This window comes from Triturus cristatus, chromosome 5_1, assembly GCF_964204655.1.
Source record: "Triturus cristatus chromosome 5_1, aTriCri1.1, whole genome shotgun sequence".
Taxonomy (NCBI): Eukaryota; Metazoa; Chordata; class Amphibia; order Caudata; family Salamandridae; genus Triturus; species Triturus cristatus.
The window spans coordinates 697,297,375-697,312,138 of record NC_140587.1 but is presented as its reverse complement, the minus strand read 5'-3'; the positions used below and the strand labels follow the sequence as shown (position 1 = coordinate 697,312,138).

At 49.9% G+C, this 14,764-nt stretch overlaps 1 protein-coding gene across 3 annotated transcripts in view; it reads right to left on the bottom strand.

Moving 5' to 3' along the window:
* Positions 1 to 14,764, bottom strand: part of PRKDC (protein kinase, DNA-activated, catalytic subunit) — a 2,754,228-nt gene that overhangs the window by 1,544,387 nt on the left and 1,195,077 nt on the right. For all 3 annotated transcript variants that reach the window (XM_085605657.1, XM_085605658.1, XM_085605659.1), the window contains one exon: positions 11,814 to 11,962. In XM_085605657.1, coding sequence (XP_085461783.1) covers positions 11,814 to 11,962 — 149 coding nt within the window. The remainder of the gene's footprint in view (positions 1 to 11,813; positions 11,963 to 14,764) is intronic.

The following is a 14,764-nucleotide window of genomic DNA, read 5'->3' as shown; positions in this document are numbered from 1 at the left end:
ACTAATGTTTCTTACAGATATATCGTTACCGAAGTTAAGTCCCTTGTTCATCTGAAAGTAACACATAGTGATAGATTCCTTACCTTGGAATAGATACCCCATCAATACCAACCCCGGTGGTGGGTCTGCGAACCAAGATCACACCAGGAAGTCCCGGAGAACCAAACGTCCAAAGAAGCTGTCTCACCGGACTTGGCTGTCCAGGCAATAATGCTTAGTAAACGTGTGCAGCGAGGCCCATGTGGCTGCCTGACAGATGTCTTGCAGGGGGACACCACTTTGGCAACAAGGAAGGACGGGGCCTGAACACAACCTTGTCCGGATGGACCGATAGAAAAGGAGGTTTACAAGAAAGAGCCTGGAGCTCACTCACTCGTCTAGCGGAGGTGATGGCAACCAGTAAGGCAGTCTTCAGGGTCAAGAGACGAAGAGGATAGTTGTGAAGAGGCTCGAAAGGAGCACACATGAGGTAAGTAAGAACCAGATTCAAGTCCCACTTTGGCATCACAAATGGAATAGGAGGGAAAAGGTGTGTAATGCTTTTAAGAAACCTATTTACAACCGGGGACTTGAAAAGAGAGGGCTGATCAGGAGGCCTGAGAAAGGCCGAAATGGCCGAAAGATAACCTTTGATAGTGCCCAGAGCAGAGCCCTGCTGGGCCAGAGAAAGAAGGAACAAAAGAACCTCAGAAAGAGGGGCAGAAAGGGGATCCACAGCCTTTGCTGTGCACCATGCCACAATCTTGTTCCACCTGCAGGCGTATACCACTTTAGTGGAGGGACGCCTGGCAGCCAGAATGACATCACAAACTTCAGGAGGCAAGTCGAAAGGAATCAACTGCTGCCGCTCAATCTCCACGCAAAGAGGTGGAGGCTGGACGGGTTCAGGTGGAGGACCTTCCCCTGCTGCTGCGACAGAAGATCCTCCTGAAGAGGCAGACTGATCGGGGGATCAAGGTCATACTGAGTAGCCCGGGATACCATACTCTTCAAGCCCAGTCCAGGGCCACAAGGATGACTTGTGCCCGGTCGCACCTGATCTTCTTGAGCACTCTGGGCAGAAGTGGTATAGGCGGAAAGGCGTACAACAGACTGCAACTCCCCTCGAAACGAAAAACGTCACCGAGCAAGTGCCGCCTTGGAAATTCCAACGCGCAGAACTGATGACATTGCGCGTTCTCTTCGGTGGCAAATAGATCTAACCAAGGCTCTCCCCATTGCTGAAAGAGACCTTGCGCCACCTCCTAGTGAAGATGCCATTCGTGATCCAACAGGCACCTGCGGCTGAGTTCATCTGCCCTCGCGTTCAGAGAACCTGTCAGGTGTTGAACCATCAGGAAAACGCCCTGATGTTCCAGCCATGTCTAGAGGCGCAGAGCCTCCTGACAAAGGGTCCACAACCCCACCCCGCCTTGCTTGTTGCAGTACCACATGGCGGAGGTGTTGTCTGTGAACACCTGCGCTACTCTCCCCTTGACAGAGGGAAGGAATGCCTTCAGTGCAAGTCGGATCGCCCAAAGCTCCAGAAGATTGATATGGAGCTTGGACTCCGCCAGAGACCAGAGGCCTCTGATCTATGCCTCTACCATGTGGCCGCCCCATCCCAGGAGGGACGCATCTGTAAGCACTGTGAACTCCGGTTGGGGAAGGGAGAGGGATCTGCCGTCGACCCAATGCCGGTCTGTGAGCCACCACTGCAACTGTCTTGCAGTACCTCCGAGATCTGAACGTGATCGGACAGGTTCCCCTGATGCTGCACCCACTGGAACTTCAGGTCCCACTGCAGAGCCTGCATATCCCATCTGGCATGATCGACCAGCAGGATGCAGGAGGCCATGAGGCCCAGCAGCCTCAGGGTCACCCTGACCGAAACCCGGGACAAGGGCTGAAAGATCGGAATCAGAGCCCAAATATCCCGGACTCGCTGTTCGGGAGGATAGACCCAAAACTGCACCGTGTCCAGAACCGCTCGGATGAAGAGGAGCTTCTGAGAGGGAATCAGGTGCGACTTCGGCACGTTGATGGAGAACCCCAGCAAATGCAGGAGGTCGACCGTAGTCTGGAGGTGGGAGACGACTGGGGCAAGCCCGCCTTCAACAACCAGTCGTCGAGATAGGGGAAGACTGAAACCCCTGATCTGCGCAGATGGACTGCGACCACCGCCATCACTTTCGTGAACACCCGAGGGGCGCTGGTAAGGCCAAAAGGGAGCACAGTGAACTGAAAGTGCTCGTGGCCTACCGTGAACCGCAGGTAACACCGGTGGGCCCGCAGGACTGGGATGTGGAAGTAAGCATCCTGCAAGTCCAGCGCTACCATCCAGTCTTGTGGGTCGAGAGCAGACAAGACCTGAGCCAAAGTGAGCATCTTGAACTTCTCTTTGTGGAGGAAGCGATTGACGTTCGGAGGTCTAAGACAGGACGCAGGTCCTTATCCTTCTTTGGCGCCAGAAAGTAGTGGGAATAACAACCTACTTCTGGCGTCGGAACGCGTTCGATGGCATCCTTGGCTAAGTGGGCCGCAACTTCCTGCTGAAGAAGCACCAAGTGATCCCCCGACATGCGGTGGTACTGAGGTGGCATGGCTGGAGGGGTATTCTCTAAGGGGAGGGAGTAGCCCCTTCGGACTATTTCTAGAACACACCTGTCCGATGTGATGGTGCGCCAGTGGGGGAGGTGATAGCGAATCCTGCCACCCACTGGCGTTTGATGGGCCTGAAAGCTCAGGCTAGGAAGGTTTGGAGGCAGTAGTGGCCGGGGTGAGGTGGACTGACCCGCCCGCTGGCCCCTTGGCCCGCCACGGCGGAACCCGCGTCCACGCTGGAATTGTTGCTGCGTGGGCTTGTGGCTCTGTTGCGAACGCTGTGGGGCACCCCTTCCGTTGCCACGAAAGGAGCGAAAAGCAGACGGCGGAGGAGGGCTGACTGCGTGGAGTCCTAAGGACTTGGCCGTAGCCCTCAAGTCCTTGAACCTCTCCAACGCGTGGGTCTGCTTTGTCGCCAAAGAGGCTACGGCCATCAAAAGGCATGTCCATAAGTGTTGTTTGGACATCCCCCGAAAATTCAGTTGTCCTCAACCAGGCGTGGCGTCGGATTGCCACCGTTGTTGCAATCGATCTGACCAGTGAGTCGGCGGTGTCTAGGCCACAATGAATCATGAACTTTGCTGCATCTCTCCCCTCTGCAACAGCCTGGGAGAGAGCTCTCCGGGCCTCCTCCGGACACTGGGGCAGCACCTTCGCCAATGGGAATAACGGCCCAAGAGGCATGCGGTGTTCACAAACCGCAGCGCAGAACTGGCGGAAGAAAAAAATCTTCTTCCCGAACTGATCCAGTTTCTTAGATTCCCTATCTGGAGGTGCGGAAGGGAAGGCGGTCGGAGAAGCAGAGGCTTGGACAACCAAGCTCTCGGGTGTGGGGTGTTGGGAGAGGAAAATTGGGTCACCCGGAGCCGGGCGATGGCGTAGGGCCACGTTCCTATCCACAGGAGCCCCTGTGGTGGGCCTGGAGTAGGTGCCCAAAAGAAAGTGCTTCGTTGAAGGGGAGCAGCGGTTCTGCGGAAGTAGCTGCTGGCTGAAGCACTTCTGTCAGGAGGTTAGTCCTGACGGCCACGGTAGGGAGCTCGAGGTGTAGGGCCTCGGCCGCCCTACGCAACACCACAGCATAACTAGTGCCCTCCTCCGTAGCCACGGTATGAGAAGACAGCATGCCAAGGTCTGGCGAGGTATCCAGACCACTGGCTTCCCCCAACTCCTCTGCCCAGTCCTGTTCATACTCGCAATCAGCTGCGAGAGGGTCCTCAGACCCCTCTCATTCCTCCCCTTCTTCCTCAGGCTGTTCCACAGGCCGAATATAGGAATCAGGGACATGGGGATAGAAATCCCCGAGCGGCTTCGAGAACGGCATCGATCGACGCCGGCCCAACGCCTCGTCTCCTTCAGGGCTGAAACTGGGGTCGACGTCGTCCCGAGGAGCGGGCGACGTCGGAAGTGGTGCCGGCGGGGTTGACGTCAGTGGAGGCGTTATAAGGTCAACCCGCGTCGACCGGGATCCATGCCTGGATCCACGAACGTCATGCGGTGCTGTGGCCGAAGCCGGCAGCGACGCTGGGGCCGGAGCCGCCGGTGATGGAATGCGAGGACCCCCAGTCGGGACCGCGGGGCCCGAAGGCGCACCAGCAGGACCCAACAGGTCAAATAGGCGAGCCATGGCCAACAGGAATTCCTGTATCTGGGCTGGAGTTGCCGACGGACCCGGAAAGGGCAGGAAGGCCGGCGGCGACACCACAGGCTCCGCCGGAGCCGCGGGGGAGGCACCACCCGCACCCTCAGCTGCGTCGCGCAACCGGCGACGGGAAGTCGGAGAACGATGATGCCTCTTTCAACTTCTTGTGCTTTGCCTTACCAGACCCAGAGTGGGAAGACTTTGAACCGGAAGACCGATGATGATGACTCCGCGCACAGTCCCTCGACCTCCCGCGGGACCAGAACCTTGAACGGCGTGGAGCCAACTGCCGGGCCTCCAGCAGCTTTCGGGACCGCTCCCGCAAAGACTTCGGCGCCATTGCCCGGCAGACGGGGCAAGACTTGGGGTCGAGGTCGCGCCCCAGACAGAAAAGACACACTCGGTGCGGATCCGTCACCGACATCATGCGGTGACAGCTCTCGCAGGACTTAAAACCGGGCATCCTAACTGCACCAGGAGTCGAAGACTCGATGAAAAAATTGAGACAAAAAGCCTCAAAAAGTTAGTCAAAAAATGACTAAGGGTACGTGCTCTTCCCGGATCTGCGCTTGCTGGCGCGGAAAAAGAAAGAACTGACGTAGCGCCCGTGACGTCATCTCGGCGACCACGACGCCAACGACGGACGTGGAGCCGCACGACGCCACCTACCGACATTCAGGGGTACTGCTGATGAAAACTTTCCGGATCCAGTCTGACGCCTGGGGATATTCTAAGGTAAGGAATCTATCACTATGTGTTTCTTTCAGATGTGTGTGTCCCCTCAACTATTCCTGTTGCCCTTGTGCGGTGTTGCTTCTGTGCCATGTTTTTACCGAAGTGCGTAAGGGGATCTAATTGGACATTTGGTTCTTTCTAGTCCCGTCTGAATATGTGTGGGCTCCACTCAGTCTGGTTGGGCAGGCATCAGTAAAGCATATTGATGCTCTGATTAGTCTAGCTCACCCCAGGGGATATCATCATTGAGCCCTGTAATGTGGGAGGAGAGCTAAAACACCCAGTTTTGCTCCTTCCTAAAGAGGGCTTCCTTGCTTATTTGGGGATGGGATTCCAGGATAGTCCAGTGTAAGTCATTGACGGTGTGACTCATTGTAGTATAATGGGCACACATCTTGGAGTTTGTTTTCTTGCATCCAATGTTACTCTTGTATTCCGTTATTCTGGTTTTTGCAGGACGTGTTGTCATCCCCACGTATTTAAGTAGACTTGGACAGGTGATCAGATAGACGCTCCCAACCGAGGACTAGGTATAATCGATCGGTGTGCAGTTCCTAAGTGTAAGTGGGCGTGTTCAGGTCTCTTTGGCAGAGATCTCTTTGGTGAAACCGTTTGGTGCGTGTGGGTATGTGGAATAAGTAGTGTAGTGAGTGCAATGTGGTATTAAAATAGGTTTAGGGAGTGTGAGGGCACTTTTTTCACAGACCTGAACACTCACACTTACACTTAGGAACTGCACACCGATCGATTATACCAAGTCGTCGGTTGGGAGTACGTGTGCAGGACCTGCTTAAAAAGCTCCCGGTTCCTCTCATTTGGAGAAGGCATTTGAACTTGTCATTTTTCAGGAAGAAGTTCAGTGGGCAAAGATCTAAAATATAAGTCCTCGGTTCTTCTTTAGCACCAGAAAATAACAGGAGTAGCATCTAATCCCTATTTCTGATGTCAGCAACCTCTCAACGGCATCCTTGCCCAAAAGGGCCTGGACTTCCCTTTGGAGAACATACTAGTGGTCCTCCAGGAGTCGCTGTGGTGTATAGAGGAGGGGTGGACCAGGAAGGTAGGCCATATTCAACCTGAACAATTTGAAGCACCCGTCTATTCAATGTGACGCTTTGCCACCCATGGAGGTAATAACATATCTTATGTCCAACAGAGTGAGAATATGCCAGAGAAGGACAAGCTAAAGGAGTTTGGACATTTCAACTGGGGAGGGGTGAGGGTGGTTGACTGGGTATTGTAATGCCGCTGAGGGCCTGGATGTTGTCCACCTGTTCCCCGACCTCTACCTGAAAAGCATTGAGAGGTCTTGACAATGCAGCTACTGGATGCCCCTTGAAGAGCACAGTCCTGTTGGGGATACTGCCACACGGCATTGAAAGCCCAAGGAAGCGTGCTGCTGTTCCGCTTTCTGCCAAATCGGCTTTGTCTCTAAAGAGGCGTGTTTCATCAAATGACATGTCCATCAGTGATGCCTGGATGTCACTGAAGAAGCCTGTGGATCTGATCCAGGCATTGTCGTGAAGCACCATGCTGTTACCAAATACTATATCCAGGCACTTGGTGGTGTCAGCCCCTATCTGATGACGTACTTTGCAGTGTCTTGTACAATTTAAGCTACCAAATTGGCATGAAACTCAACAGGAAGCACAGATAAGATTTCACTTACCATGTCCCATAAAGCATGCGAGTAATGTTCTCAGAGGCGCCTGGAGTAGACTAATTTGAGGGCTAGGCCGGCAGATGAGAACAATCTCCTTGCAAAGGGCTCCATGTGGTTAGATTCCCTATCTGGGAACTTTCTAGGTAAAGAGTTAGGGTTCAGCCTGCTCGTGGAAGCTTGCACCATAACACTGTTGGAAGTAGGGTGCTGGAGGAGGGAAGATGGGTCCCTTGGAGCAGGTCTGTACCATTTGGAAATTTGCTTATTCACAGACAGGAAAGATCCAGGCTTGACCGATATGCTCATTTAAGTATTTATTAGAGCGTCGTTGAATGGGAGGAGTGCCTCAGAAAAAGTATGCCCAGTCTGCAGAACATTAGATTTTACCTCTACTGATGACAGTTGGACTTCCATAGCCCTTCTAACTACCATTGCAAAAGATGCTAACTCTTCTGTGGAAGGGATAGGGGGAGAGTTCAGGCCGTGATGTCAGAGCACGTATCAAGCCCACAGGCATCTTGAAGATCTAAAAACCGATTTCTTCCTCGTAAAGTCGTGAATCGTCATCTCGATCATCGCCATCATGGAGTTCTGGATCCATAAAAAGTGAGTATCCCATGGTAATTCACATAGGAGTTTTAATCATGACTACAGCCTGAACTGCTGGCCAGAATAACACCAAATTTGGCAGAAAGGTAGATTTGGTTACGCAGATCATGCTTTCAGTTATTTGGTGTAAATCTGGTCAGTAGGTTGAGAAATGAAAAGAAATACAAATTTGATTATGTGGGATCGCAACGACTTCACAAATAATAACAAGCTTGTGCAGGGAAATGCAGAGCTCAGATTGTTTGCCAACACTTCAACCAGGAAGTGTTGGCAGCCATCTTCGGACTTCGCTTCAGCTGAGTACCAAAAAAACATGGAAAAAAAAAACATGGAAAAAAAAGAAAACAGGGCAGGGTAGGAATACCTTAACCACCAAGTTTTGGGGTCCCAGAGGGACCCCGGCAGGACAAAAAAGCTTAAAAAAAGCTTTAAAAGAATAACAAGCATAGGCTCCGCACTTGTTTTCAAAAGGTCCCCCAAGTGGGCCAGGTCTTGGGGGCATTTCATAGAAAAAGGAGGGGGACACACAGGGACCCCCCCACCCCCAGGATCTTTGAGCCCTGGGCACCACTACACCCGGCTCTTTCTTTTTAAATAATAAGGGGGGGGGGGCAGTGCAGACCCCATCCTGGACTTCTAGAAGCCCCGGGGACCACCGCCTCCCTGAGGCTTTGTTTTTAATAAAGGAGGGGGGGCGCATGGACCCCCCTCCTGGGCTTCTAGAAGCCCCCGGGACCACCACCTCACTGGGGCAAATAAAATAATTGGCAGGGGTCGCATGGACCCCCGCGCCCCAGTAGGGTGTTGGCCCCCAAGGGCAAAGATAATCTGTACCACCTCAGGGTGGAGACACCACTTATGGTCAGCTCGATGACACAGTCTCAGGCTGTTAACTCTTGAATTCAAAGAGCCAGCCTGCTGGTTGGCAACCAGTGAGAATCCCATATGTCTGAGCCCAGGTCCACAGTGTCAGCGTTTCCCACTATAGAAGGAGATAGCCTATCCCATCCTGGTTGTTCATACACCACATCGCCATTGTGTTGTTCATCTGAACAGACTGGCCAAAAACAACTGGCAAAAAGGCATTCAGAGCCAGAAAACATCACCGAACAGTTTGAGCAAGTTGATATGTAGACCATAGGCCTTCGATCAGCAACTCCCCCAGCTACGAATCTCACTTTAAGGTGGAGGCATCCGTCACCTCTGTAGCGACCGCTGGTGGTGGGCAAAAGGACTTTTCACAAAACAGGTTCTCCTCTACTAACCACCCCTGGAGATGTGTTGTAGGTTCTGGGGGCAATCTTGACTATATCCATCAGATGAACCCAATTTCAGAAACATTTGAGACAGAGGCAACACTAGGGAGAAGAAGAGGAAGAGGAAGAGAGTGAGTGAGTGAGTGCGTCTGTCTGTCTGTCTGTCTAACAGTTTACAGGAAGCCATGAGTACCAGGAGGTACAGAACCCGAATACTCTGGAAAGAGGGGAAGGCTCTGGAAGACGAAGTGTCCAATACTGCCCCTGTGAACAAGGGGTGCGACTTGGGTAGCTTGACAGAGGAACCCAGGTTGAGCAGCAGGAGTTATGTGGTGTTCAGTTGCTCTGACACCAGCTGCAGTGAGCCTGTCTTGAGCAACCAATCACACAGGCACGGGAAAACGGAGATCCCTTACGCGCACAGATATGAAGACCCTTAGTACTGATGTTAATCCAAACTGAATGACCTCAAACACATACTGGATGCAACTTACCTTGTAACACAGGTACTTCCTGTGCAACTACAAGATCAGTACAATGAAGTGCACAACCTGCAAGTCGAGGGACACCATCATATCTTGTAAGTCTATTGCCAACATTAACTGAACAAGGAACAGCATCTTGAACTGCTCCTTGTGAAGGAAGGAGTTCAAGACCCGGAGGACGTGAATTAGATGCAGACCACTGTGCTGTCTGGCCAAAAGATTTGCAAATGTGTATAATTGTACAGGTGTTTGCAAACTATAAATACTGGAAGAATAATTCTCAAGCTGAAGAATCTGCAAATAACTAAAGGCTTTGTATGTTTATGCTTTTGTCCATCGGTTATTGTTGATTACTGAGGACTTTCTGTTAATGGATGAAAAGTTTGTTGAGAGAGACTGATCCATTCTTCTTTGGCACAGCGTTTCTGTTAATGAAACATCCGTTTTTTCAAAGAATGGGTGTAATATGCCTGCCCAATCTCCTGTTATACGGCCAACTCCACTGCCCTTTTTTCCAAAGCCATCATGTCCTGCTAGAGAATGAAGATGTTTTCGTATGAGTGGTAAGAGAGAACTTGGGGAACAATGGGCAGGGGGATTGTTGGAAGGGAAGGTCATGGCCCCTTTCTCTAATGTGTAGGGTCCACTGGTCAACATGATGGCCAGCTAGGCCTCCAGATGGTGTGATTTCCTTCCCCACACAGGCCACATGTGAACCAATTGAGTGAAGCCAGGTCTGTTTTTTATAGCTAAAGAGGAATGAAAGGCCTTGGCAACTAAATCCATGGTGTCCAGACTTGCTTCATAGCATCCTGCTCATCTCGGAGTATCTCTGAGAAGTTGTCTTTGAAGTAGTCCGGGAGACTCAGCTCCAGTATCAGCCCTAGATCCCACAGCGCAAGTGTATACCAGTTAAGTAAGCATAAGGAGTTCATGGATCTGCGCTCCTCACTCTCTCAGGAGAATGCTTTCTTTGCCATTGCCTCCAATTTCTTACATTACCAGTTCCAAGGTGCATTTGGGCAGAACCTGGGATCTGTTTTGTAAAGTGTGATGACTGCACCACAAGGCATTTTGGCAATGGGTGAGAAGTTGAGAAGCCCTAAGTTTCAAAAGACTAGATACAGGCGATCTCTGTTGGCTCACCACCAAAACCAAAGAAGGTTTGGCCCAGAGTGCCCTAATAGCCTCCATCAGTGCCTCGTTAAATGGGAGCAAGGGTTTCGAGGATGCAAACGCAGGCTAAAGGATTGCCGTAAGGAGATTTGTTTCATTTTCATTCATTGGTAGAGGTAATTCCAGCACCTCTGCTGCCCCAGTAATGAATTTTCAGAATTGATGCTACCTCTGCAAAGGGCAGCCCTGAAGGGCATTCAAGCTTAAGAAAGGTGTGTCCCAGTCAGTCACATTTTGAAGGGACAAATAATGAGCTGTTGGTGGGAGAGAGCAAACGGGCTGCCTCACTGTTGTCTTCATCATTGTGCTGTATAGTCTGAGGCATCTGAATGTGATCTACGTCCGTTCTGAAAATGTTGTCCATCTTTTGCCAGTACTCATCTTTCGGCAATGGTCTGGACTGAGACTCGTCCCTAGACTGGGCCTTCTCCACTAACCTCTACAGTTGTCTTACCTAAGCTGATTAGTATGGTCTTTGTTTGAAAACCTGAATCTGTGCCAGAGTTGGAGCCTTTCTTAGTGTTGGTGGAGGAACTACTGGCAGGATTCTGGTTGATGATGCAGCGCCAGCTGCGGCCAGTGGAGTGCCCTGAGGATGAGTCGACTGGCATCTGGAAAGGACCTTCCAACCACTTATCAATTCGAGGCCCCAATGGTTCTTTGGTTTGTAGGGCCCGAAGCCAAGCGAGTGGGAACCGAGGAGCCCAGAAGAGCACCAGCATAATCTGTGTGAAAGCTATGACCTGTGGTGGGTAAGCACGAGAAACTGAGGGTATGCTGGAGGAGGGCTCAAAGTCTAAGCAGGAAACAGCATCAGAGCTAGGCCCAGCGCCAGGGATGGTTGCTCATCCAGGATGATGCCAACTAACTCTTGCTCACTCCATCACTGATGGCAGGGATCATCATGGAGAGCTAGTTCTGGAGCTGGAAAGGTACCTAGGCATTAAGATGTTTCGCCAACACCTCTTTTTGCATTTCCTCTTATTTTGTTTTGATTTGGAAAAGGGTGACTATCTTGAAATGCTTGTCTAGCTGGAAAGCAAATGGGCCAAATCTGGAGTGCATTGGAAACATGAACTACTTTGCCTTTCGCTCCTTTCTGGCAAAATGGCCACCAGACATTGAGTTTTTCGTCTAAATGTCACAAGAAAACCTTGTGAGGGTCCAAAAAGGACATCTGTCCATTGTAGGAGCAACTGGGCTTGAACCGTGACTTCTTAAATGGTGACATTCTGCCTACCTAGCACTGCACTTCATTTGGAAGTTTTGTGAAAATGTTCCATGAAAAGCCACTTTGGAGCTGCGGTAAACAGTGCAGATAAAAAGCGCTCTGACATCATGGCGTTGAGGTAGCACCACATGGCTCCGGTAATATGTCCTGGGTGGTACCAGATGCTGAAGCGGATTTGAATGCTAATTCCTGGTGCTGGAGAGCTACTGCTAATTCTTCTGAAACAGCTTTGTGTGTGTGGATATTGAAAAGGTGTGGAACCTGCTAGCAGAAGCATACATCAAAAGTTCACTCAACTGAACGTTGAGGAGTCTGTGGTTAGATAGAGGAATTTCTTTGAATTGGAATAAATGCCTATTGATGCCTATTATTTTATCACCCCCGGTTTTTGCACTCTTTAAATAGCCCACACAGATTAAAGGAGATCAACACATACCTTTTTCTTACTGTGAGCTGGCTGAGCTGCGGGGTCCTGTGAGCTATACGAAAAGCTTTGGACACCAGTTGAGAAATCAAACTGACTCATTTCTTCACTCAGACTGCTGTCTGCCATATAAGACTGAGACGACAAGTAATGTGGCTCCTCTAGAGAAAATAATTAAAAGGTAGACATTGGTCAATCTTAAGGAACACTAATCTGGTAAACACATTGCCATTTTCCAGTTTGATGTAGGTTGTGATAATTTAAAAAAAAACGTAACAATTCAAAAATCATACGTTACACAAAGAACCAATATAATACATTCCACAGTTGAGTAATACAAAGGAAAGGTAAACCACTGCAGTACAGGCCTGCTTATTTAAAAGATTTTACAATAGCCTCGGAGTGTAGACCCACCCCACCCATTAAACACAAAGTCACAATCAAGATGTTGTTTTCAACAGCATGAAAGTGAATCCGCACACCTTGAATAGTTCATAGCTGAACAAATCTTCACAAGGTCTCTCTGTAATGCTGACATCCACTCTTATATGTTATAGATAGGAAGCATGCTACACTCCTGCCACTTAAGAAAAAACCTAATGTTGATCCATGGGGAACTGAACAACTATAGACCTATCTCTTTGTTACCAGTGCCAGCAAAAGTGCTAGAGACAACTGGCAAATTTCATCGAGAACCACAGCATTCTGCATTATACTCAATCTGGTTTTCGTGCTGGTTTTAGCACTGAGCCAGCTCTGTTAGAGGTGGCAGAATCAGTGAGGATGGTGGTAGGTTCAGAGGCATCAGCTATGCTGGTGCTCCTGGATTTATCAGCGGCATTCGATACAGTTGACCATTTAATACTGGTTTAACGACTCCAGGACATCGGCATTGGGGGAACGGTCCTTGCCTGGCTGAAGTCATTCCTTAACAATCGCACACAAAGGGTTGCTTTACAACCACATCAGTCCGATCGTAAGCATTTATGGTGTGGGGTTCCTCAGGGGTCGGCACTGAGCCCGCTTCATTTTAATATCTATCTGGCCCTACTGTTCTCACTTATAGCTAACTGGGGTGTGAAGGCAATTTCATTCGCCGATGACACCCAGCTGATGTTTTCCTTTAAAGATCAGTCTGAGGACTCCTTTAAGTGCTTCAAGGGCTGTCTGAAAGACATTGCCTTTTGGATGAATAACAAACTCAAACTCAATGCTGAGAAAATGGAAGTGGTGTTCTTCGGCAAGAACCAGCCACCAGCATCGGATTTATGGTGGCCGGTGGAAATGGGCTCACCGCCCACTCCAGCAGGCACGGTTAAAAATCTGGGAGAAAAGTGGGAGGCAGATCTCTCTTTTTCAGCACAAATGCAGCAGGTGACAGCCTCCTGTTTTGCGGAAATTTTTACATCTGTTGCCTGAGAAATCCCGCCGGGTCATAGTCCATGACACTGTAACATCTAGGCTGGACTATGCAAATGGCCTTTACTTGAGCTTACCAGCGTACCTAGTCAAAAGACTACAGATGGTGCAGAATGCGGCTGCGAGACTGATTAGATGTGTTCCATTTCGTCATCACATCTCTCCGCATATCAAAGAACTGCGCTGGCTGCCGGTGGTTAAAAGAATCAAGTTTAAAGCCTTAACCCTAGCATTCCAGTCAATCCATGGCAATTGTCCCAGTTACCTGAAACAACGGCTACGCCCTTATAAGCAGAATCATTCACTGAGGTCCAATTTACAAAACCTGCTTTGCACCCCACGAGTTAGGAAAGCTCGGCTAGGCGGCAGATCTTTTACGGCTGTGGTGTCCAAACTATGGAACTCTCTGCTTAACTACATGCGACATATTGATTCTGAACCACTCTTCAGGAACATAAGGTTATTAATCTTTGCACTGAAGAGAAACTCTGTGTGCATGTGATAGTTGACGACTTGTGTTCAGCATGTTACACACAAGATTATGTACTACATACTAATTATTGTAAATAGACTTGCGTTATTAGTCAGAATTGTCAAAGATTGACATAGAAGGCTGTGTGCACCAGGTACTAACCTATGTACACATGTGCTTCTTTTGCTTTAGAGGGTGGCCTATCTGTAAAGTTTTTGCCACAGTATGAAGGCTGCAGATAGTATAATCTTTAGCACTTTCAGACCTTGTTATTTTAAGTGAATAATGTCTTTTTGACAAGTGTTGCATAGAGTACACACTGTTCTTAGTAGATAATTTTAATACTCTGTGGTGTATTGCTCGCCAGAGTACAGAATAAACTCTTCCAATAGAGTAAAACCAGTTTACAGTACCCGCTTTTTTTTTTTGATAATCAACTTTATTGCATTTTCAGGTCAACAATACAGCGATAGCAAATCAAACATTTCATCATCGGGGTGAATTACAATCAAGGCAAGCTGACAGACTCAAAGAGCACTGGTGAAGTGAATATAACATTTGCTTATCAGTAAATAGTTCTCCAACAGACTCGGACCTCTCAAGCGGGCAGCAAGTTAAACCACTTGCCCCATATTTTGCCAAAAAGTTCAGGACAGCCTCGGGCCTCGAAGAGGGGTTCCTCCTGGGCGCCACACCAGTCCACCCTACGCCTCAACTGCCTCACAGTCGGAGGTTTAGGCTGGGACCATAGCGTTGCTATATCGTGCTTTGCCACTGCAACCGCTGTTCCTGGGAGGCGCCTATCTGCCCGGGACCCATCTAGGCTGTCGAACACCCCCCGGATCAGACGCAGTGGGTCATTGTTCACCAGGGATCGGTATATCCGTGACACCCCGCCTTTGCCAAGGTGCCCCATCATCACCTGGGCCTCCAAGGGGCTGAATTCCGGAAGGACAGTGGGGGAGGGGATGCGCTTGTGGAGGGCATGTCTGAGCTGCAGGTATTTGTAGAATTGGGATGGAAGGAGGAAGTGACGCTGTTGTAGGTCTGCAAAGGATCTGATATGGTCCCC